This window comes from Suricata suricatta, chromosome 10 (assembly GCF_006229205.1).
Source record: "Suricata suricatta isolate VVHF042 chromosome 10, meerkat_22Aug2017_6uvM2_HiC, whole genome shotgun sequence".
In the NCBI taxonomy this organism is placed as follows: domain Eukaryota; kingdom Metazoa; phylum Chordata; class Mammalia; order Carnivora; family Herpestidae; genus Suricata; species Suricata suricatta.
The window spans coordinates 108982805-109005306 of NC_043709.1; the positions used below are offsets into that span (position 1 = coordinate 108982805).

Below are 22502 nucleotides of genomic sequence, written 5' to 3' on the forward strand. Positions count from 1 at the left end.
GAATTACACCCTCAGATTATCAGTGAACCAGAAACAAATTTTGTCCCTTTATTCCACACAAGGGAAATCACAGGGATCTTCCCAAATAAATGAGGGAAAATGGGAGAATCTCCAGCCACAAATCAGTCTTCATGTAATCCAAATTACTACTACATTGGTGGCCTGTAAAAACTAAAGCTGAAAATTCAGTTTCAAATGTTTACAGGATACTAACTTCCTGGCAGAAACAAAAGCAAAATCTCTCTGATGGAACAGACTGTCAACCCCAGCATTAAAGACTTCATATATATAAACTATAATCTCATCTTAAAACACGCATACATGGACAAGATGTGAAACAAAACACCTTAAGAGCAGAAAAGCAGCATAATCATAAAAATTCATAAAGACTTTATATATTAGAATTATAAAAAATAAAACACTAAAGAAAGATGGGACAAATGAAATTTCTGATCCCTTACTGGATGTTTGATTGCAGGAAAACAACTATAAAGGATATTACTTGACAAGTGAGAAACACTGAATATTAACTGTGTATTAAATAATATGCCAATATTAAACTTCTTGGGTATGAAAAATTATTTTTCACCAAAACACACACACACACACACACACACACACACACCCCAAAAAACCCAGAACAGTTTTGCTGGGAAATGTCCTTATACTTAGAAAATAAAATATTATGTTGGCTTGCCTAAAAGGTTCAGAAAAAAATTACTGGAGGGTAGAGACCAGAAGGAGGGAGAGAAATAAAGCAAATGTAGCAACATTTTAAACTGGTCAATCTTGACAAAGGCTATCTAGCATATGGATGTTCACTATTCTATTCTTTAAGTTTGTAATAAGATGGAGAAGCTCCCCCGGATAAATAAAAACTAACATGTTTTTAAAATTCAAGGATTGGTTTAATATCAGATAAAGAAGGGGGCACCTGGAAGGCTCAGTCAGTTAAGCGTCCAACTCTTGATTTCAGCTCAGGTCATGATCACCATTTATGAGTCTGAGCCCCCCATTGGGGCTGTCAGTGCAGAGCCTGCCTGGGATTCTATCTCTCCCTCTCTCTGTCCCTCCCCTGCTCAGACTCTGTCTCTCTCAAAATAAATAAATAAACTTACAGAAAAAAAGATCTAAAAACAAAGATGAAGAATAGTGAACAGGAACTACATCTAAAAATTAAGAATGAAGCACAGAGAGACCTAGAGATAAAATACACAAGTATAAGGAAAATCAAGAGACATGGCCAACGTCAGCAGATTAAATATTCACCTAATCAAAGTTCCAGAATGAGAAGAAAGAGAAAATGGGATATAGGCTATATATAGAGGACCAAGACTTTTCTAGAACTAATAGGGCTCCTCGAATTCAAGAACCTCAAGAAAACCCTGGAAGGAAATAAAGAAGGTACTCTCACCTAATCACATCATAGGAAAATTACAGACATGAGATTTAAGAGCTGCCACCAAGAAGAGACGAGGCTGCTCTTCAAGGAATGACAATCAAACTGACAGGTGAATTCCCAACAAAACTAGATTCTATCACTAATAAATCTTCACTAAGAAAATTTAAGAATAAATACTTAAGACAGTAGTTATCCAAGACAAAAGTTATCCAAGATACCTAATTTGCATAAAGGAGTGTGGGAAAAGAAGTGCTAAATATGAGGACAAATTTTAAGAGTCACCATGTGCAACAATGAGGGGGCTAAAAACAGAAATAAAAGACAACAATAGCAAACAGCGCATGGTTCTCGTAGGGCTTTAAAGAGCAAGAATATACTAACTTTAGACTTTGATAAACATGCACGTTAACACTTACAAGGCAGGGTTCTCAACAGCAGCACTACTGACATTTATGACATAATTCTTCGTTGTGGGAGCTTTCTTGTGTATCACAGGGTGTTTGATAGCCCCTCTGGCTTCTATCCACTCAATGCCACTAGCCCTCTCTGAGTTCTAACAACCAAAAATGTCCCCAGACATGGAGGCAAACTGTCTCCGGCTGCGAACAACTGCTCTAGCTAAACACTAAATTAATAAACCTGAATTATTGAACGCTTATTTCCTCTCAATCCCCACTAGAAGTACCAAAATATGCTTTAATAAAACCTAAACTCCCAAGAAGAGGGAGAACACAAGAAGAGACAACAGTCACAAAACTCTGAAAGCTAAGAAGCAGATGAACAAAGGACTAAATAATCTGCAAAAAGCAAAGTCTAAAATGGTGGGCGTAGGGGGTAGAGTTGGAGAAGGAAGTGAAATCCAGTCCTTTAAAGATCAGAATCTTCAAATGGCTCAGGAACTGACTGTATTACGTCTTCTTTGAACTGGAGGTGAAGGCAGGATACTGCAATGAGCATTAAAATTGCCAGAATCCCTTTCCTTCAGGCCTGGCTGCTAGGTGTGCACCCTTCCCTTTTCCCAGCGGAAGTACAGGGATTCATTCCCTCTTAAGATGGAAAAACAGTAAGATTCTGATTTGGAAGACAACGTGCACAACTGGGACATGGGTACCAAGCCAAAAGAGAAGAGACTGAGAGGCTATATGCAAACTAAATGCTGACTACCAAGACCCTTGCAACCTTGGCTTTCCTGGCAGATGTTAAGACTTCTGTGAAGGCTCATTAGTCTAAAAGGAAAGACCTAATGGTTCCGACACTGGAGACTCCCTGTGAACAGCTGACCTGCAATGCCATAAAGTGAAGTTCAAAGTGCTTTCCAATTATGAGAAAAAATGATTTGCAACCTAAAATTCTATACTCAGGCAAGCTATCAACTAAATATAAAAGCAAAATATAAACCTTTTGGGGTGCCTGCGTGGCTCAGTCAGTTAAGCAGCCAACTCTTGATTTTGGCTCAGGTCATGATCTGATGCTTTGTGAGATGGAGCCTCACAACAGGCTCAGTGCTGAGCCTGCTTGGGATTCTCACTCTTCCTCTCTCTGTCCCTCCCCCCCTTCAAAATAAATAAACATTTAAAAAATATACAAACATTTTCACACACAAAGTCTCCATATTACATCCTGTATGCAACCTTTCTCAAGAGGTTAATGGAAAATGTGCTCCCGCTACCATGGAAATATCTATTTTGAAACAATCTATACTACTATACTAATAGTATAAGTTGAGGTTCTGATATACAAATCACTCTCATCTATTTATTAAAATAGAAAGCTAAAAAACATGTTTAAAGTTCCTGTGTGTACTTTAAATTATTCTATAATTTAATTCAATCCTTCATTCTTCCAAATTATTAAATTTTACTTTATTATTCATACACAGGACAATGTAATTTTAAATCTTTTCTAGATCTATAATTCAAACAATTTTCCCAACACTTATTATAGTAACACATGAACAAATTTCTCTCACTATCCTCAATCACATTCTTGAACACTAAAAGTATAAGTTACCACCAAACCAACGTTATAAATAACCAACTGAAAAATAGGACAAGAATTATTAACTACAAAAAGCTTTTAGATTCTGCTAAATATAAGATGTGCTACCTGATTTTTCCAGTTCCTATGTGACTGGAGCTCTGTTTTTATTACACAATCCAGCTGCTTTCTATAAGACCAGGGTGTCCTATGCAGGTATATGGGCCTCCATCTATCAAACAGGATAATTTAACTCCGTTCTATCAATTTTACTCAAGCCTCTCCTGCATGTCTGAATAGACCCAAGGAATCTGTCCAGACTTCTGACATGAGAGTTCCTCAAAGTATGGCTGCCCAAGTTCACTGCATCAGCCTCAAAGAGGTGTAGGGGAAGATAAAACAAAGGTAGGGGGTAGGTAGTATGAATACTAGATAGAGAAAATACTGATTTGAGAGTGAATGGTCATACTTTACAGGGTGGCCCATTTATAGCAAAGGATTACATTTACTTATTTTCCTCACATATAAATAAAAGGTGATCTTGGACCTCTGACAAAAGGCTGAGAAGCATCTTAGTAGCCATGCCGAGCCATATAGAAAAGTATCTGTTTTAACCAGTTAATAATTTTGCTTTATTTGGCTAAGTCATATGTGTATTCTTTCCTTTTTATAAAAAAAATATCACTGATTCAGCAATAACAGTAAGTGAATTAGTATCTTCTACAATGTGAGGGAAGCTACTGGCACTAAGCAACTTGGAGTTAATTCTGGAGCTAGTAGGCACATTTTAAGGTTAGCTACTATTAGTTAGACATTATAAAGTAACTAGCATTAATATAATGAAACCTGGAAAGAACATTTAGTATCTTAGAGATTTCAAGTGTTCTACCATTTTAATACCAAGAAACAAATCCATTCACTTCTTCTGCCTTAAATAATGGAAAAAGAGAAAGTTTGGTAAGTTACTGGTTGATTCCTTAATCACTCATACCTCTTGGTCTCCTGGACTCTGGAAATCTCCTTTGTTTATGCTTGTGTCCCGAGTCCAGCGAGGTGGCTTCCAGGTTCTTTCCTGTGTTCCTCTGTTATAGTAATAACAACGCCCTGAACTATCTTTGTGAGTTTCCCATTCTCCGTTAATCTGAATTGCTGGGCTCCCAGGGAGCGGGGGGAGAGCAGACTGGGATATTTTCAGTTCTTGTAGATTAGCGTAGACAGGAGAATCCGGACGTCCTTGATTTGGAGGCGTCGTTGCCTATGGAAAATGTAAAATATTCATGTTTAAACTGGCATAACATTTACAAATTAAAATTAAATGAAACATGAGACATAGAAAATACATACAAATTTATTTAAAACATACATACTGGTGTATATGTTCTTTCTAAAAAAAAAATCATAGTATTAACATTCATGATTTGGTTAAAAAACACATAAAAGCTTCAAACAGATTCCAAAGTGTACTTAGTAGTAACTTTTCCTCACCCTAAAAGAATCGTGCACTAGAAGTCAGGATCTGTAGGTTCCAGTTCAAGATCTGGCACTAACAAGTTGTATGACATTGGATTAGATCACATCATCTCTCTGAAATTGAATTTTTAAATCTCTGTAAATGACGGAATCAGATTAAACCACACAGGGTCTCCTCTGTTTCTAAAAGTCTATCTAATTAAGCAATTTTTTTTAAATACAAAAAGTCTTACATCTGGGTAACTCCAAAAACTATCAAAAGAAAGATTTTATGTTCTAAACTCTAATATTAAATCAGGAATATAAGTGAAAGTCAAAGGAGATACAATTCTTCAGCTAAGAGTTTACTACATTCTATTCCTTTTCAGCTATAATTTCTCAGTTGCCATAATACAAATCATTTAATCTCTTTCTAGGTTCCTAATTTGTGAATATCCTAACAGTAAAAAAATAAGCATTAGCAGTAACTGATTTACACGCTTAATCTCAACCTCCAGCTTTACTTTTTATTTGGAAATGTCTCACTAGATGTCAGTCAAGAGCAGAATATTTTTCATATACTTTGCATAAGGACACTATTACTGTAATTCTAACAGCTGAAGAAAGAAAGCACATGTCTGAAAACACCTTTTTACACTGTGTATTCATGTTTGTATATTTATCTTTCCTTTCACAATACGGTTTCTCAACCTGGGCATCAATAACATTTGGGGACTGATAAGTCTTTGCTGTGGGGGCTATTTTGTGTGTTTTAAAATGTTTACTAGCATCTCTGGCCTCCGCCCACTAGATAATAGCAGCATTCCGCCACTGTGTCAACTAAAAAGTCTCCAGACATTGCTAAATGTTCCCTGGGGACAAAACTGACCCAGATGGAGAACCTCTGCTTTACTATATAAATCCTAGAGTTATATTCAGATATTTAATTACATCTACAATATACCCCAAGTTTTATGAATGCTTAAAAATACTGAACTTAAAAAGGGAAATGTGGATGGATACACTGAGTCAGTTAAAGTACTATAAGTTCTAAAATATTACTTACCTATAAAATAATTACAGTGAATCTAAATCACAGAATAAAATTTAAAAGAGAAAACAGTATACTCTGGTTTCTCTTCAGATCATATAAATCTTTTGCCTCTTAAAAGAGAAAACAGTAAAATAACCCCAAACATGAATACATATGTAAAATGATTACCCTTGGCCTTTTTACACATGGTAATTATGCACAATGATACAAATTATACTGTCTTCCTTGAATGTTAACTGTGAATTCAGACTACCACCCAACAGCATCTTTCTATAAAGAAAATCTATCCATGAAGACAGATTTCCATGTAGTATTTCTCTTCCAGAGTAATTCCATATCCTGATGAATTAGCCAAGGAAGCAATGTTTCTCTGACTACAATGAATTCTGTTAATACACCAAACAATTCTATATAGCAAATCATTTTTCAGAATCTTATCTAAAGAATATTTATTCAACAAGTGTTACAAGAATTCTTACTTTGCTCCTGACATGTTACTAGACTTAGGGAAATAAAGATGGCAAGAAACAGCCATTTTCTTTTCTTTCTTTCTTTTTTTTTTTTTTTAATTTTTTGAGAGACAGTAACAGTGGGAGTAGGGGAGGGTCAGAGAGAGAGCGAAATACAGAATCCGAAGACAGGCTCCAGCCTCTGAGCTAGCTTTCAGCACAGAGCCCTACGTGGGGATGAAACCCACAAACGCTGAGATCATGACCTGAGCCGAAGCTGGATGCTTAACAGACTGAGCCACCCAGGTGCCCCAGAAACAGCTATTTTCTAAAAGATGTTCATGGAAAATTCTACTGAAACTTTAAGAAACCACTAATTCCTGTTATTTAAACAGTTCAAATGTAAAGTTTTTCTAATTAAAAAACTGAAATGCTTCGGGGCACCTGGGTGCTGCAGTTGGTTGGGTACCCGCCTCTTTGATTTCGGCTCAGGTCACAATCTCACAGTTTTGTGAGTTCAAGCCCCACCTCGGCCTCTGGGCTGACAGTGTTGTGTGGAGCATGCTTGGGATTCTCTTTCCGCTCGCTCTCTGCCCCTTCCCACTCACGTTGTTTCTTTCTCAAAATAAATAAACATGGAAAAAATTGCAATGCTTCAACAGTTTACAAAACTAGCATTATTCTAAAACAAAAACAGAGATGAAACGGAAGAAAATTATAAACCAACATCACTCAGAAATGAAAATATACTAAGTAAAACATTAGCCATCAAATCCAGCACTGTATTAACTAAATCAGAAAATCAGAAATAAAGCAGAAATACTGGCATCTCAGCCTAGAGCCTGCTTCAGATTGTGTCTCCCTCCCTCTTCCCCTCCCCTGCTTGCACACGCAAATGTGTGTGCTCTCTCTCTCTCTCTCTCTAAAATAAACATTAAAAAATTTTAAATAAAACAAATATCACAGCAAGGATTGATAAGAAGCATTTTCATTAAAAGAATAAAATTAGGATGCCAAGTATCATTGCTTTAATTCAACATTATACTAGAGGTTCTAAGCAATGTACTAAAATACAAAAAATGAATTAAACTCATAAATACCTAGGCAAAATAAAAATAAAACCCTGATATCTGTCAATGACATAACAAATACCTGGAAACCCACGTCCAAAAAACTACTAAGAAATTTCATAAGTTGGTCAGAAAAAAGATCATCTGATCAGTTTCCCATGCATGAGCAATGACAAAGTGGAAAATGTAACAATGTAAAAAACCTCATTCACAGCAGGAAAAGAATATAAGCTTTAAAAAGAAATGTACAAAACCAAATGAGGAATAGGTATTTATAGGACCTTCCTCTGGTGCCTAAAATTATATTTATCTATTCAGATAAACTTCTGTTTCTAAATGGAAAAAGAAAATTTGTAAATGTGCAATTTCTGCAAAAATCAATCTATAAATTCTACAATTCAATGCAAGGTCCAGCAAGCAGTATAGTTAGTACACTGCCCTGCACACAGTAGCACTTAATGAAATTTGTTAAATGAACAAGCATACAGTTTCCTTGACTAAACAGGACAGAGATAAAGGTTTACATTTCTTATTTAAAATGACAAAGGGAAAAAAACAAGAAATGAAAAGAATTATATAAATATCAAATACTGTGAAGAGAGGACAAAGAGAATGGTCCCTAGTTTTTCCAGGGAATATCCGAATTTTGTTGTTCCTCAAAACCGATAAACTAAGAAATGAAGGAAAGTTATGTCTGAAATCAAGAAATCTAACAGTAATTTTAAATAGAAGAATATGTAGATAGAAGAGGTTTATTGACAATGAACGAATGGTAAAATTTTAATATTTCACATTTGTATTACAAGTTAAAATTTCTGAGAGATATTCATTTGAAATGTTGCTCATCTGTGTAGAAGACTTTTGTTTTCCTAATTAAGAATTAACTTCATAATTAAAACCAGCTTATAGTTTAACTTCGAAAGTATATAGAAAGAAAACAGAAGAGGACTCAGCATTTTTATCAATACTCTCCTCGCTAGCAAAAAGAAACTGTATCTGTTTATTATCAATTGCTCAAGCCAATGAAAAAAATGAAGAGACGTTCTCTAAAGCATTTCCTTAGAGATCACTAAGGATTTTTCAAAAACTCTTAAAAATATAAATTCTATATAGAAAAAATATTATAAAATGTCAAACTATTTTTACACATAAACAAACACAGATTAACTACAAACAGGAATGTAAGTAATTATACACCATTTTGTCTAGTAAAACAAAAATACTTTTTTAAAATTTGTTTTCAAAACACTATTTTCTTCCTCATTGTTATTTTTATTTTTTTATAGTTTATTGTCAAGTTGGTTTCCATGTAACACCCAGGGCTCATCCCAACAGGTTCCCTCCTCCATGTCCATCACCCATTTTCCCCTCTCCCCCCCCCCCATCAACCCTCAGTTTGTTCTCAGTATTTAAGAGTCTCTTAGAGTTTGCCTCCCTCCCTCTCCCTAACTATTTTTCCCCCTTTCCCACCCCCATGGTCCTCTGTTGAGTTTCTCCTGTTCCACATATGAGTGAAAACATATGGTATCTGTGCTTCTCTGTCTAATTTCACTTAGCATAACCCCCTCGAGTTCCATCCACATTGCTACAAATGGTCAGATTTCATTCTTTCTCATTGCCATGTAGTATTCCATTGTATATATAAACCACATCTTGATCCATTCATCAGTTGATGGACATTTAGGCTCTTTCCATGATTTGGCTATTGTTGAAAGTGCTACTCTGAACATTGGGGCACATGTGCCCCTATGCATCAGCACTCCCATACCCCTTGGGTAAATTCCCAGCAGTACTACTGCTGGGTCATAGGGGGATTGCTAATTCTTTGAGGAACCTCCACACTGTTTTCCAAAGTGGCTGTTATCAGTTTACATTCCCACCAACCGTGTAGGAGGGTGCCTGCTTCTCCACATCCTCACCAGCATCTATAGTCTCCTGATTTGTTCATCTTAGCCACGCTGACCACTGTGAGATGGTATCTCAGTGTGGTTTTGATTTCTATTACCCTGATGATGAGTGTCATTGAGCATTGTGTCATGCATGTATCTGTTGGCCATCTGGATGTCCTCTTTGGAGAAGTGTCTGTTCACATGTTCTGCCCATCTCTTCACTGGATTGTTTTTCAGGTGTGAAGCTGGTGAGTTCCTTATAGATTTTGGATACTAGCCCTTTATCTGATATGTCATTTGCAACTATCTTTTCCCATTCTGTTGGTTTCCTATTAGTTTTCTTGATTGCTCCTTTGCAGTGCAGAAGCTTTTTATCTTGATGAGGTCCCAATAGTTCATTTTTGCTCTTGATTCCCTTACCTTTGGAGATGTGTCGAGTAAGAAATTGCTGCGGCTGAGGTCAAGGAAGTTGGTTCTTGCTGTCTCCTCTAGGATTTTGATGATTCCCTGTCTCACATTCAGGTCCTTCATTCATTTTGGGTTTATTTTTGCATATGGTATAAGAAAGTGGTCTAGTTTCATTCTTCTGCATGTTGCTGTCCAGTTCTCCCAGCACCACCTGTTAAAGAGGCTGTCTTTTTTCCATTGGATACTCTTTCCTGCTTTGTCAAAGATTAATTGGCCATACCTTTGTGGGTCCAATTCTGGGTTCTCTATTCTATTCCATTGGTCTATGTATCTTTCCACACTGTCTTGATGATTCCAGCTTTGTAGCAGGGGGCTAAAGTCTAAGACTTTAGGATTGTTTGTTCTAGCTTTAAGAATGCTGGTGCAATTTTGATTGGGATTGCACTGAATGTGTAGATTGATCTGGGTAGTATTGACATTTTAACGATATTTATTCTTCAGATCCATGAACATGGAATGTTTTTCCATTCTTTGCATCTTCTTCAATTTCCTTCATAAGTCTTCTATAGTTCTCATCATACAGATCTTTAACATCTCTGGTTAGGTTTATTCCTAGGTATTTTATGGTTTTTCATGTAATTGTGAATGGGATCAGTTTCTTGGTTTCTCTTTCTGTTGCTTCATTATTGGTGTATAAAAATGCAACTGATTTCTGTACCTTGATTTTGTACCCTGCAACTTTGTTGAATTCATGAATCAGTTCTAGTGGAGTCTGTCAAATGCAACTGATTTCTGTACCTTGATTTTGTACCCTGCAACTTTGTTGAATTCATGAATCAGTTCTGGTGGAGTCTGTCAGGTTTTCCATGTACAGTATTTCCATGACAGTTTCCATGTCATCTGTGAAAACTGAACATCTGACTTCATCTTTGCCAATTCTGATGCCTTTCATTTCCTTTTGTTGTCTGATTGCTAATGCTAGGACTTCCAGGACTATGTTACACAAAAGTGGTGAGAGTGGACATCCCTGTCATGCTCCTGATCTCAGGGGGAAAGCTCTCAGTTTTTCACCATTGAAGATGGTATTAGCTGTGGGCTTTTCATAAATGGCTTTTATGATGAGTAAGTAAATTCCTTCTATCCTGACTTTCTCGAGAGTTTTTATTAAGAAAGAATGTTGTATTTTGTCAAATGCTTTTTCTGCATCTATTGACAGGATCATATGGTTCTTATCCTTTCTTTTGTTAATGTGATGTATCATATTGACTGATTTGCGAATATTGAACCAGCCCTGTAACCCAGGAATGAAGCCCACTTGATCATCGTGGATAATTCTTTTTATATGCTGTTGAGTTCGATTTGCTAGTGTCTTGTTGAGGGTTTCTGCATCCATATTCATCAGGGATATTGGTCTGTAGTTCTCATTTTTGCCTGGGTCTTTGCCTGGTTTGGGAATCAATGTGATGCTGGCCTCGTAGAATGCGTCCGGAAGTTTTCCTTCCATTTCTATTTTTTAGAATAGCTTGAGAATAATGGGTATTAACTCTGCTTTAAAATGTCTGGTAGGGGGCGCCTGGGTGGCTCAGTTGGTTAAGCCTCCGACTTCAGCCTAGGTCAGATCTCACTTTCGTGGGTTAGAGCCCCGCATCAGGCTCTGTGCTGATAGCTAGCTCAGAGCCTGGAGCCTGCTTCAGATTCTGTGTCTTCTTCTCTCTCTGCCCCTCCCCCTCTCATGCTCTGTCTCTCTCTGTATCAAAAATAAATAAAACATTTAAAAAATAAATAAATAAATAAAATGTCTGGTAGAATTCCCCACAGAGGCCATTTGGCCCAGAGCTCTTATTTCTTGGGAGATCTTTGATAACTGATTCAATTTCTTCAGTAGTTATGGGTCTGTTCAGATTTTCTGTATCTTCTCGTTTGAATTTTGGAAGTATATGTGCATTTAGGTATTTTCCCATTTCTAGCCTGTCCAATTTGTTGGCATATAATTTTTCGTAGTATTCCTGATAATTGCTTGTATTTCTGAGGGATTGGTTGTAATAAATTCATTTTCATTTGTGATTTTGTCTGTATGGGTGCTCTCTCTCTTATTTTTGAGTAGCCTGGACTAAGGTTTATCAATTTTATTTTTTAAAAAACTAACTTTTGGTTTCATTGATCTGTTCAACTGTTGTTTTGGTTTTTGTTTTGTTTTTTGGATTCTATATTATTTATTTCTGCCCTGATCTTTATTATTTGTCTTCTGCTGGGTTTGGCGTGTTCTTGCTGCTCTGCTTCTTATTCCTTTGGGTACACTGCTAGATTTTGTATTTGCACTTTTTCTAGTTTCTTGATATAGGCCCGGATTGCAATGTATTTTCCTCTTAGGACTGCCTTTGTAGTCCCAAAGAGTTTGTATTTTTGTATTTTCATTTTCATTTGTTTCCATGTATTTTTAATTTCTTCTCTAATTGCCTGATTGGCCCATTCATTCTTTAACCTCCATGTTTTTGGAGGTTTTCCAGACTTTTCCCTATGGTTGATTTCAAGTTTCATAGCATTGTGATCTGAAAGTGTGCATGGTATGACCTCAATTCTTTTGTATTTCTTGAGGACTGCTTTATGACCCAGTATGTGATCTATCTTGGAGAATATACCATAAGCACTGGAGAAGAAAGTAAATTCCATAGCCTCAGGATGTAGAATTCTAAATATATCTGTCAAATCCATCTAGTCCAGTGTGTTGTTCAAGTCCTTTGTTTCTTTAGTGATTTTCTGTCTAATTGATCTATCCATTGCTGTAAGTGGAGTAGTAAAGTCTCCTGCACAATCTCTTAGCACATTCTTATTAATAAGGTTGCTTATGTTTGTGATTAATTGTTTTATGTATTTGGGTGCTCCAGAATTCGGTGCATAGACATTTATGATTGTTAGCTCTTCATGATGAATAGACCCTGTAATTATTATATAAAGTCCTTCTTCATCTATTGTTACTGCCTTCCTTTAAAGTCCAGTTTGTCCAATATAAGTATGGCTACTCCAGCAATAATAGCAAGAATAGCAATAATTGATCTAGAGTTAATCACGGCAATGCCTTACGTTGGTCTTCAGGGAGGGGAGGTCTCCACAGCATCTATCCAAGCTCTGGTAAAAAAGCAGATACCCAGCGCAGATGGATGTGGTTTGGTGTAGGCGGGTCTTGCCTCCACTGTGGGTCCCGCGGGCCTCTACCTGAGGACCCCCTTGTTTGTTGTGGGGAGAAAAATGGTGACCTCCCAGTCCTTTCTCAAATCAGGTGTTTCAAAACACTCCTTTGGGTCTAATCTCACTGTGCCACGGGCGCAGCCAAGGTGGGCCATGTTCTATGTCCCACACCAAACTGAATTTCGAGCTCTTACTCCCTGCGAATTAATGATACCACCTGAAATGTAATCCTGCAAGCCAGGGCACTTCCTAGCAGGGGTCCGAGCAGGGGACGGAACAAGAGACTGGTTCCTCCTGATGCTGACTGTGTCCCTTGAGTACCGTCCCTTGAGTACCGTCTATTGCAGAGGGAGCTTCTGGGACCCAGGGCACTTCCAAGCAGGGGATGGAGCAGGGGACCAGTGCCTCCTGATGTGAACCGTGTCCCTTACGCAACTTCTATCCCAGCAGAAATCTTTGGGCCTGGGGCACCCAGCCCAAAGAAAGCTCCGCAGTTAGAGATGGGATCTCTCTCTGAAAGCCCTACTGTAAGATATGGGATGATAGGACCCCTCTCCGTTTCAGGCTGACGTTTTCTCTTCTCCAGGTACAGTTCTGATTCCCCAGCCATCTTTCTCTTCCCTTTGTCTCTCCAAGAGGGACTCCCTCCCCTCCGAGTCCCGGCCAGTTTTTATCTTCCCCAGTTCGCAATCATGCACCTATGAAGCTGTCATCTTAGAGGACTCTGTCTCTTTTCCTCCCTCTTGCAGTTTAGAGTCCTCTGGCTTCAGCCCCTCTTTGTTTGAAAAATGCAGGCAGGAAGTATGGAACTCCCTATTTCTCTGCCATCTTGCCAAAGCCTCTCTATATCCTTTTTTTTTTTTTTTTTTTTACAAACACACTCAATGCTGAATGTTGCTTAATGCTAAATCTAAGAGCTTCAGTTTACTGCTGGTGACTCTAATTAGCTGGATGTTTTTGGCAAAAAGTTTGGCAAGTATGTCTCAAAAGCTTTAAAAAATATTTTTAGAACCCTGAGCAGACGGAGGAAAAAATCCTAAATATAGAAAAAAGTTTTTCCCACAAAGATGTTCATTCTAATGTTATTTATCAGAAATAAATTAGAAATCACCTAAATATCCAGCGACAGAGGAATTGGTTAGGTAAATAATGATATATGAGGCATTAATTATATATGTGGTTTTTTTTAGTGAGTCACTGAAAATGTTAATGGTTTTTAATAACATGATTTAAAAAAATTTGAGGTTAATGAGAACAGCAGAATGTAAAGCTGCTTCTAAATTCCAACTAAGCGCCAACTAAAAATTTTAAAGTATGAAGAAAAACCAACTAAACACTATCCTTTTTATGGACAATAGGATTATATATGATTTTTTATATGCTTTATTTCCCAATTTTATTTTCCTCAGTAATCTGGGGCACGTGCCTAGTCCAAGACAAGGGACTCATAAAAGTGGCAGCAATAGTATGAACACTATGTAAACTAATGTTTCTTAACAGGTGGTCAAAGGGTGATCTATATCAGACTCATTTAGGAACACTTTTTTAAAATTTAAAATTCTTGAGTCAGATCCCAGAAACACCAGAGAGTGGTAGTCAAAAATCTATATTTTTAAGTACTCTATGGGTTCCTTATGTATACTATTGTTTGGAACACACTGACAAAATTAAATCTTCCTAAATGGACTCAGGGCAAACTGGTCCCCTTGGTCCAATAAATTTGTATTCTAAAAAGCTTAAAAACAATTCTGCAGTCCACACCACCAGTTGTTTCTTAGTCTGCAGAGAAGTCAAAGAATTAAAACAAGAAGCAGCAAGAAGTACTTCCAATATATGAACCACATAAAAATTAGTTTTCTAATATATGTAAAACTTATGTACTGTATACTTAAACTGAACAAAGAACCTTGTTTATGAATTGTAGACAACAAAAATACATGATTTTTCATACAAAAAAATCTGTAAAAGGGGAGCAAAGAAACAAAGTTAATTTTATGGGCCATATCTGTCATTAATTAACAACTGAATTGGGACTAGTGCCTCTGCACATGACCCAATTTTATATTTAAAAAAAGGCCTGGCCTGTTCCACTTTGTCTAAACATAGACTAAAATAGTCCTCCCACTATCCACAGAAAGAAAAATCTGGGGAACCATACATATACATAAGAAGGTAACTTTAAACTTAGACTCTACCTGAATCCTTACTTTTTTAATACCAAAAACATGGAAATTTGTTCTCTTTTTTACTTTTTAACATTACAGTATTGCTTCTAGAATAAACTTCAGAGAATGGCAGAATATGTATAACTAGGGAGCTATGCCTCTTGTTTCTTAAATAGCATATGCTACTCAGTACTAATACTTAGTATCTACCTTCCTAATAACAAAAATAATAATAGTGAATAATATTTATATAAATATGCTTATATTTATACTACTATTTAGTAATATAATTGATTATTCAATCAATATAAGTCCCTACAGCCTATAATCATATCTCTGACTTAGTTTTGGGTAAAACAAAACAAAACATTTACAAAAGTTTCAGAATCCAAACAAAATTTAAATTATTTTTTAGGTCTATTTTAATTGATGTGGAGAAAAGACATTTATATGCTTTTGGTAATTTACCTGCGTAAACTCTATCTTACCATAATTGCCAATTATCATAGCATTGGTCCAGTCAACAGAATAGAGGACAAAAAATAGCCAACAAGCCAACATTCAGTCAACATAACAGTAAGGGGCCCCTGGGTGACTCAATCGGTTAAGTATCTGACTTCAGCTCAGGTCATAATCTCACAGTCTATGAGTTCTAGCACCATGTCAGGCTCTGTGCTGGACTCTGCTTCAGATTCTGTGTCTTCCTCTCTCTGTGTTCCTCCTCCACTCATGCTGTTGCACGCTCTCTTTCTCTCAAAAATAAATAAACATTAAAAAATAAGAATAATTAATAAAATAGGTGGTAAAATTTTATAGTTTCACAACTGAAAATAGCATATAAACTTTAACAGGAAAATGTTACTTTCCTAACGCCATCTATCCACTTAAGGTCAAATATTAGGGAGAAAAACATACTACCCTTTGATAATTTTAAAACATAAAAACTTAGAAGCTCTAATGTTTATCTTTTTTTTAAGTTTTATTTACTTAAGAGAGACAGACAGCACGAGGACAGGCAGAGAGGAGGAGGGAGAGAATCCCTAGAAGGCTCCACACCATCAGCGCAGAGCCCAATGTGGGGCTATAACTCACAAACCATAAGATCATGACCTGAGCCAAAACAAGAGCCAGATGTTTAATCGACTGAGCCACCCATGTGCTTCTCTAATGTTTATGTCTTAAAGCATGTCTACAGTAAGATTTCAGAGTCTACAGAATATACTGACAATTTCTATGATTTTACTTATTTAACTAACATTTGAAAACTAATTCTGAGCTGGATGGGAGATGAAATTATGACAGTCCCTATCCTTAAGGGCCAACAACCTAGTAAAGAGGAAGAAACAGTAATAAAATGATTCCAATGGCATGAGCTAAGTGCTACAGAGAGCTGTGTGTACAGGATACTTTAGGAGCATACACAAAAAAGTGGCAATAAACAAAGAGGAGAGGGTGAGACATGGTGTTGAAGAAAGGTTCACAGCATAGGTTTCACTGGAACTATAAAGGGAAGCAGAAGGAAGCCAAGGAGATCAAAGGAAGTGCTGAAGGGCACTCCAAGTACACTCAAAATCTGTTTTTAGCTAACATAACACAAGGAATAAAAAGCAGCCTTTCCATGATGAAACGCAATTGGTAGCTAAGGAAAGTCAGTGCCGTGAAAAGCTGTAATAAGTATTATTTTCATGATTAAAAACAAAATATCTCTTTTTCTGTATTTTTTTTCTATTTATTGCACCTCAAGGTTGCTCACCTCCTCTAGGTTTGATGCCTTGTATTCATACACTAAAACTTTTTAGCTGCTCATCATCATCTTGTTTCCATCCTCTTTGCCTCCCCGCTTGAATCACCTTAACAACCTCAACAACCGCTTTCCAGCAGCAGAGATCTTGTCACCATTTCTGCCTCTCCCCTGACAGACAGTAAGAAGGCAGCCACAAGTAGGAGAGCTGTGAGGCCCCATAAAGGCTTACTTCTATGAAGCCATAAACGAACATACTGAAGTCATTTCTGTGCTACTGACCTGCAAAACCAGATGCCGACTGACAACAGTGCAAACGTGCTGTGCTGTAAACTAAAATCGCTGGGAGGTAAAGATAATCAGAGGGGGGATAGATAAGAGGTGACAGACACCACAGTAAATGGGACCCATACAGACACAGTCATAGGGGTGTGCACAATTAGGAAGTTTATCACACGTAAAAGATTTGCCAGAAAAGAAAAAAAGACCTATTTCCCCTTAAAAATTAAGCCCACATACACAAAAAACAATAAGCCCATTATCTCTTTCAATAATTCTCCATTGTGCCCTCACAAGCATCTCTTCCTACAGCCTCACTATGCTATAGCTGTACTATTTACATTTATATATATATTTATATGCTATTTACATGGATATTTACTTGTCTGCCTTTCCTTCTAAAACCTGATGATCTTCAAGGCAGAAATATTTGCCTTGATTATCTCTTCATCCACAGTGCCTAATATAGCACCTGCACACAGTAAGCACTCAATACACCCCTTAATGAAAATTACTTTCATATAACTAAAGAAGCTATCATGGAATCCATACACTGAAATTAACTCTCTACCCTGGTTTTATATTTCCTTGGGAAATCTTACCTAATTTTATTGCTTCAATAAAATCAAACTCCCTCTCTCCCCTAAAATGACAGACATATATTTTGAAAGACCTGCTACCATGGATCCTCCACACATACCTTAAATTCCTTACATCTTCTTCCTAAACTTTTTTTTTCTGTAACACATTATCTGTGAATATTTGCCAGTTTGAATAACAGGGTCATAAGCTACTCAGTCAGAAATCTCAAAGTCATCTTGTGGTCTCTTCTCTTTACTCCAAAATGTTTCATGAATTCTTCCTAATATACCTTAAATTCTTTCCTCTCTTACCCTAAGATAACTACTTTATTCTAGGTGCTCTTCATCTATTTTGCTAAATGATTACAAGCATCCTTGGGGGTCAACTGCCTCCATTTCTTCACCCTGTCCAATTGGTCTTTCACAGTACCAATAATTATTCTCTAAAAACACAAATCTGATCTTGTTACTCACTTGCTTTTAAAAACATCAATGAATAGTTCATTGACTATAAAAGAAGTTCAAATACCGTAGCAGAGAATTTAAGACTCTAGAACACTCCAGTCCCAATCTTTTCTGCCTCATTTATTTTCATTCTCTTTACATTCTTTACTCCAAAACCCTATGTTACTCACACATCTATTATGAATGTCATGCTATGCCCCCACCTCCAACCATTACCTTCAAATATTTCTTAATCCTTCTATCTGAGATATCCTGTCCCTAATGACCAACCAGTAAACAATATATAAAACTATAAAGAGTTGGTTCAAAGGTCATTTTCTCTCTGAGATACTCAACTATTCCTCAATGCAGAATGCACAGGTTCCCTGTGTATCTACCATAGCACTAATACAAATATAATGAGAGCCAGGTATATTCATTTCAATATATCCGAAATACTAGTATTTTACCATATAATTAATATAAAAATTCTAAATCTTTAAAAATCCTGCATTTTATGGCATATCTCAACTTAGATCCCAAATTTTCAAAGTACTTGATCCATATTTAGAGATCATAAAATTTACAATTAAAAAAGCAAATTCACATATGCAAATTATTCTCAATCAGTTTTTAAATTTAATTTATAATAACGGAAACTAAAATAAATTCAGTTCCTCAGTCTCATTAGCCACATTCAAGTGCTCAATAACCACACATGGCAACCGGCTACTGTATTAGACAGTATCAAGCTGCAGCGGTTTGTAGCCACCTCTACTACAGTCCCCATCACACTACATTATACTTGTTCAACTAGACTTGAAACCCCCCAAGAGTTTAGAGCAAAATCATGTCTTAATCACACTGTATTTTTAGTGTAGAAACAAATGAATAAACTGAAGATGGCCTCTCAAGCCCAGACTCAAACACTGACAATTCTCCCAGTAACTGCTTTCCCAATACGTTAAAAAATAGAAAGGAAATGAAACAGCTAAGAACCAACATCTATTGATGAACCCTCATTATTGTGTTGAAAGTACTCAACCAGAAAGGCTTGTCCTTGGTCAGTTAAGCAAACAAAATTCTTCACTAGGACATTATGCTGAAATAGCAAGACTTAGCTACTGATTTATACTGATGAAGCAACATGCAATGGCCTGGTATGCTGCCATTCACTATCACAAATCTCTCTCCCTAGGGGACTTGAATGGTGACTGTATGATCAGCATTCAGAGGATGACTAAGGAATAAAGAAAACTCTGTTGGGAAATTTCTAGAGAGTAAAAAGTTTATGGTACAATCACCCATGGGGGGTGCAGAATGCATCTGGGTTTACTTGTTGAAAGCATTTAATATATATACAAGTTTAAGCTTAGACACTGAGGTTTCTGGTAACAGCCCAAAATACAATAAATTAAAAAAAAATCAATCCAAAGTTACATGGGACACACTTAAATGGTTGACATACCATCCTGTCATTTTCATGACTATTCTTTTGTTTTTTCAAAAATATGTTTCTGAAGTAAAATATTCTGAACTCATTATCTAAAGAAAATATAAATTTTCACCTCAAAATAACACAACCAAATAAATGGGTTTCTAATTTTCCTCTTATACCAATTTGTTAACAAGTCTGCATAACGATGCTACAGTACAGGTACTTAGATAATCTATTATTATATTAATTCTAAACTGAGTGCACAGTTTATAAGGTTTAAAGTATTATACCCCCCTTTTTTTTAATCTTTCATTTATTTTTGAGAGAGAGAACATGAGCAGGAGAGGGGCAAAGATAGAATGTAAAGCTGGCTCCAGGCTCTGAGTTGTCAGCACAGAGCCTGACGCTGGGCTTGAACTCATGGACAGTGAGATCATGACCTGAGCCTAAGTCAGAGGCTCAACCAACTGAGCCACCCAGGCGCCCATAAAGGCTGTATCCTTAAGGCTGTATTGAAAACCTTATACCTATACAAAGTAAATAAAAAGTAGATGATTTTCTATTATCTTAATGGCCACTTTATAGTAAAACAAGAAACATTTAAGCCCTGAATTCCTTAAAAGATATTCAAAATAGTTTTTTAGACACATACAGATAAACCTATATCCATACATTCAAACACATATGCATATATGTATGCAAGAAAAAAATCAAGACTTACAAAATAAGTTTTGTAACTTATTTCATGGAATTATGGTAGGTTTTGTTTACCTATATTCTCTTATTTATTCTGAAGTGAGATTAAAAAGAAAAAATCTGTGGAAGAGAAAAAGGCCATTAGTTTTAAATCTATAAAACAATTCTGGAATGATCTTTAAGAAATTCTACAACCTAAGCTATAAAGGCAAGAACACACTGATGATGCCCATAGAGTTCAAAATTCAAAACTAATTTTACCCAGAAAATCTAGAGTAGGCAAGGAAGAAGGGCTAATAAGTCATAAATATTTGGGGTTCATTCTATAAGACAAATGTAGTCACTGTCCTTAGAATTAAAATTCTCATCAAGCCACAAAGAGAATACGGTTCCCATTAGCAAGTTCTCCCAGTTGCTGAAGGATAGAACAGGACAGGGTAGAGAAGAGAAAGATAAAAATGGGTGAGAGAGAATGAGAATGTTCTATAATGACAGCAGTCAAAAATCTAATACTAATACCTCTTTGAATGAGCATTCATCCTAAAGTTTCATAAACTGAGGTCTGTCTAGACACTAGGTAATTATTCCTAGCCATTCTCTCTTCGTAACCATCACCACCATCCATTTCCAGAACTTTCTTCATCTTGCAAAACTGAAACTCTGTACACATTACACAATAAACTCTCCATCCCCTCCCTCCCTAGCCCCTAGCAACCAACATTCTACTGTATGTCTCTATGAATCTGACTACTCTAGTGTGGAATCATACAATATTTGCCTTTTTGTGACTAGTTTATTTCATTTAACATAATGTCTTCAAGATCCATCCATGCTGTGGCAGGTGTCAGAATTTACTTCCTTTTTAATATTGAATAGTATCCCACTGAATGTACATACTACATTCTGTTTATTCATCTCCTGGTGGAAACTTGGGTTGCTTCTACCTTTTGCTATTATAAAGAACACTGCTATAAACATGGACATACAAATGTTCAAGTCCCCACTTGCAATTCTTTTGAGTACTGTGATGATTAATTTTATTTGTCAACTTGACTGGATTAAGAGGATGCTCAAATAGCTGGGAAAGTCTGTGTGTCTTTGGAAGAGATCAGCATTTACATCAGCAGACTAAGTAAAGAAGACTGTCCTCACCAACGGAGGCTGGCATCTTCCTAATCTGTTAAGGGCCTAAATAGAACAATGAGGCAGAGAAAGGGCAAAACACTCTCTTAGCAGACTCTCTTGGTTCTTGTGTGTTAAGACTTACACAAGTACTGAGGTGCCTGAGTGGCTCAGTTGGTTAAATGTCTGACTTTGGCTCAGGTCAGGATTTTGTTGTCTGTGAGTCTGAGGCCCGCATCAGGCTCTGTGCTGACAGCTCAGAACCTGGAGCCTGCTTCAGATTCTCTCTCAATCTCTCTCAATCTCTCTCAATCTCTCTCAATCTCTCTCTCTCTCTCCCTCCCTCCCTCCCTTCTCACTTGTGCTTGGTCTCTCTCTCTCAAAAATAAACATTAAAACTATTGTTTTTTAAGTTTTAGACTTACACAAGTCTAAAAAGACTTACATAAGTCTTTAAAATTTAGAGACGTACACAAGGACACTATCAGACTTCCTCAGCTCTTCGACCCTCAGCCTTGGACTGAATTACTTACTGGCTTCCCTGGTTCTACAGGTAGAGATAGCAGATTTGGGGCGTGTTAGCCTCCATGACTCCATGAGCCAATTCCTATAATATATCTCTTACATATGCCTATATATACCTTACTGGTTCTTTTTCTCTTGACAACCCTAATACTAAGAGCCCTTTTCTTCTGAAACTCTGCTAAACTTACCATTAGCTCTAAAGGTCATCATTCAAAAAACAACCTGATACTTTGCATGTTTTCCACTTCCTAACATCTTACACATATATGAAAGACCATTAATCTAAAAGAAGGAAAATCAGAGGAGTCTGGGTGGCTCACTCAGTTACGGGTCCAATTTTGGCTCAGCTCATGATCTAATGGTTCATGGGTTCGAGCCCTGTATGGGACACTGTGCTGACAGCTCGGAGCCTGGAGCCTGCTTCAGATTCTGTGTCTTCCTTGCTCTCTCTGTCCCTTCCCTGCTTGTACTCTGTCTCTCAAAATATAAATAACTGTCAAAAAAATTTTTTAAGAGAGGGAAGCAGCAGCTAAGTTTAAAAGCAATTTAATTTTCTTCCTCTTGACCTCCTCATATATCCTCACTGCAAAAGGGAAATATATAAAACAGTCTACTTATGTTTCAAAG

The 22502-nt window shown here is 36.8% G+C and overlaps 1 protein-coding gene across 4 annotated transcripts in view; it reads right to left on the minus strand.

Annotated features, from left to right (window-relative positions):
• The window catches only part of ARHGAP12 (Rho GTPase activating protein 12), a 132326-nt gene that overhangs the window by 59995 nt on the left and 49829 nt on the right, over positions 1 to 22502 (minus strand). For all 4 annotated transcript variants that reach the window (XM_029953782.1, XM_029953781.1, XM_029953780.1 and 1 more), the window contains exon 4: positions 4371 to 4634. In XM_029953782.1, the coding sequence (XP_029809642.1) occupies positions 4371 to 4634 (264 nt within the window). The remainder of the gene's footprint in view (positions 1 to 4370; positions 4635 to 22502) is intronic.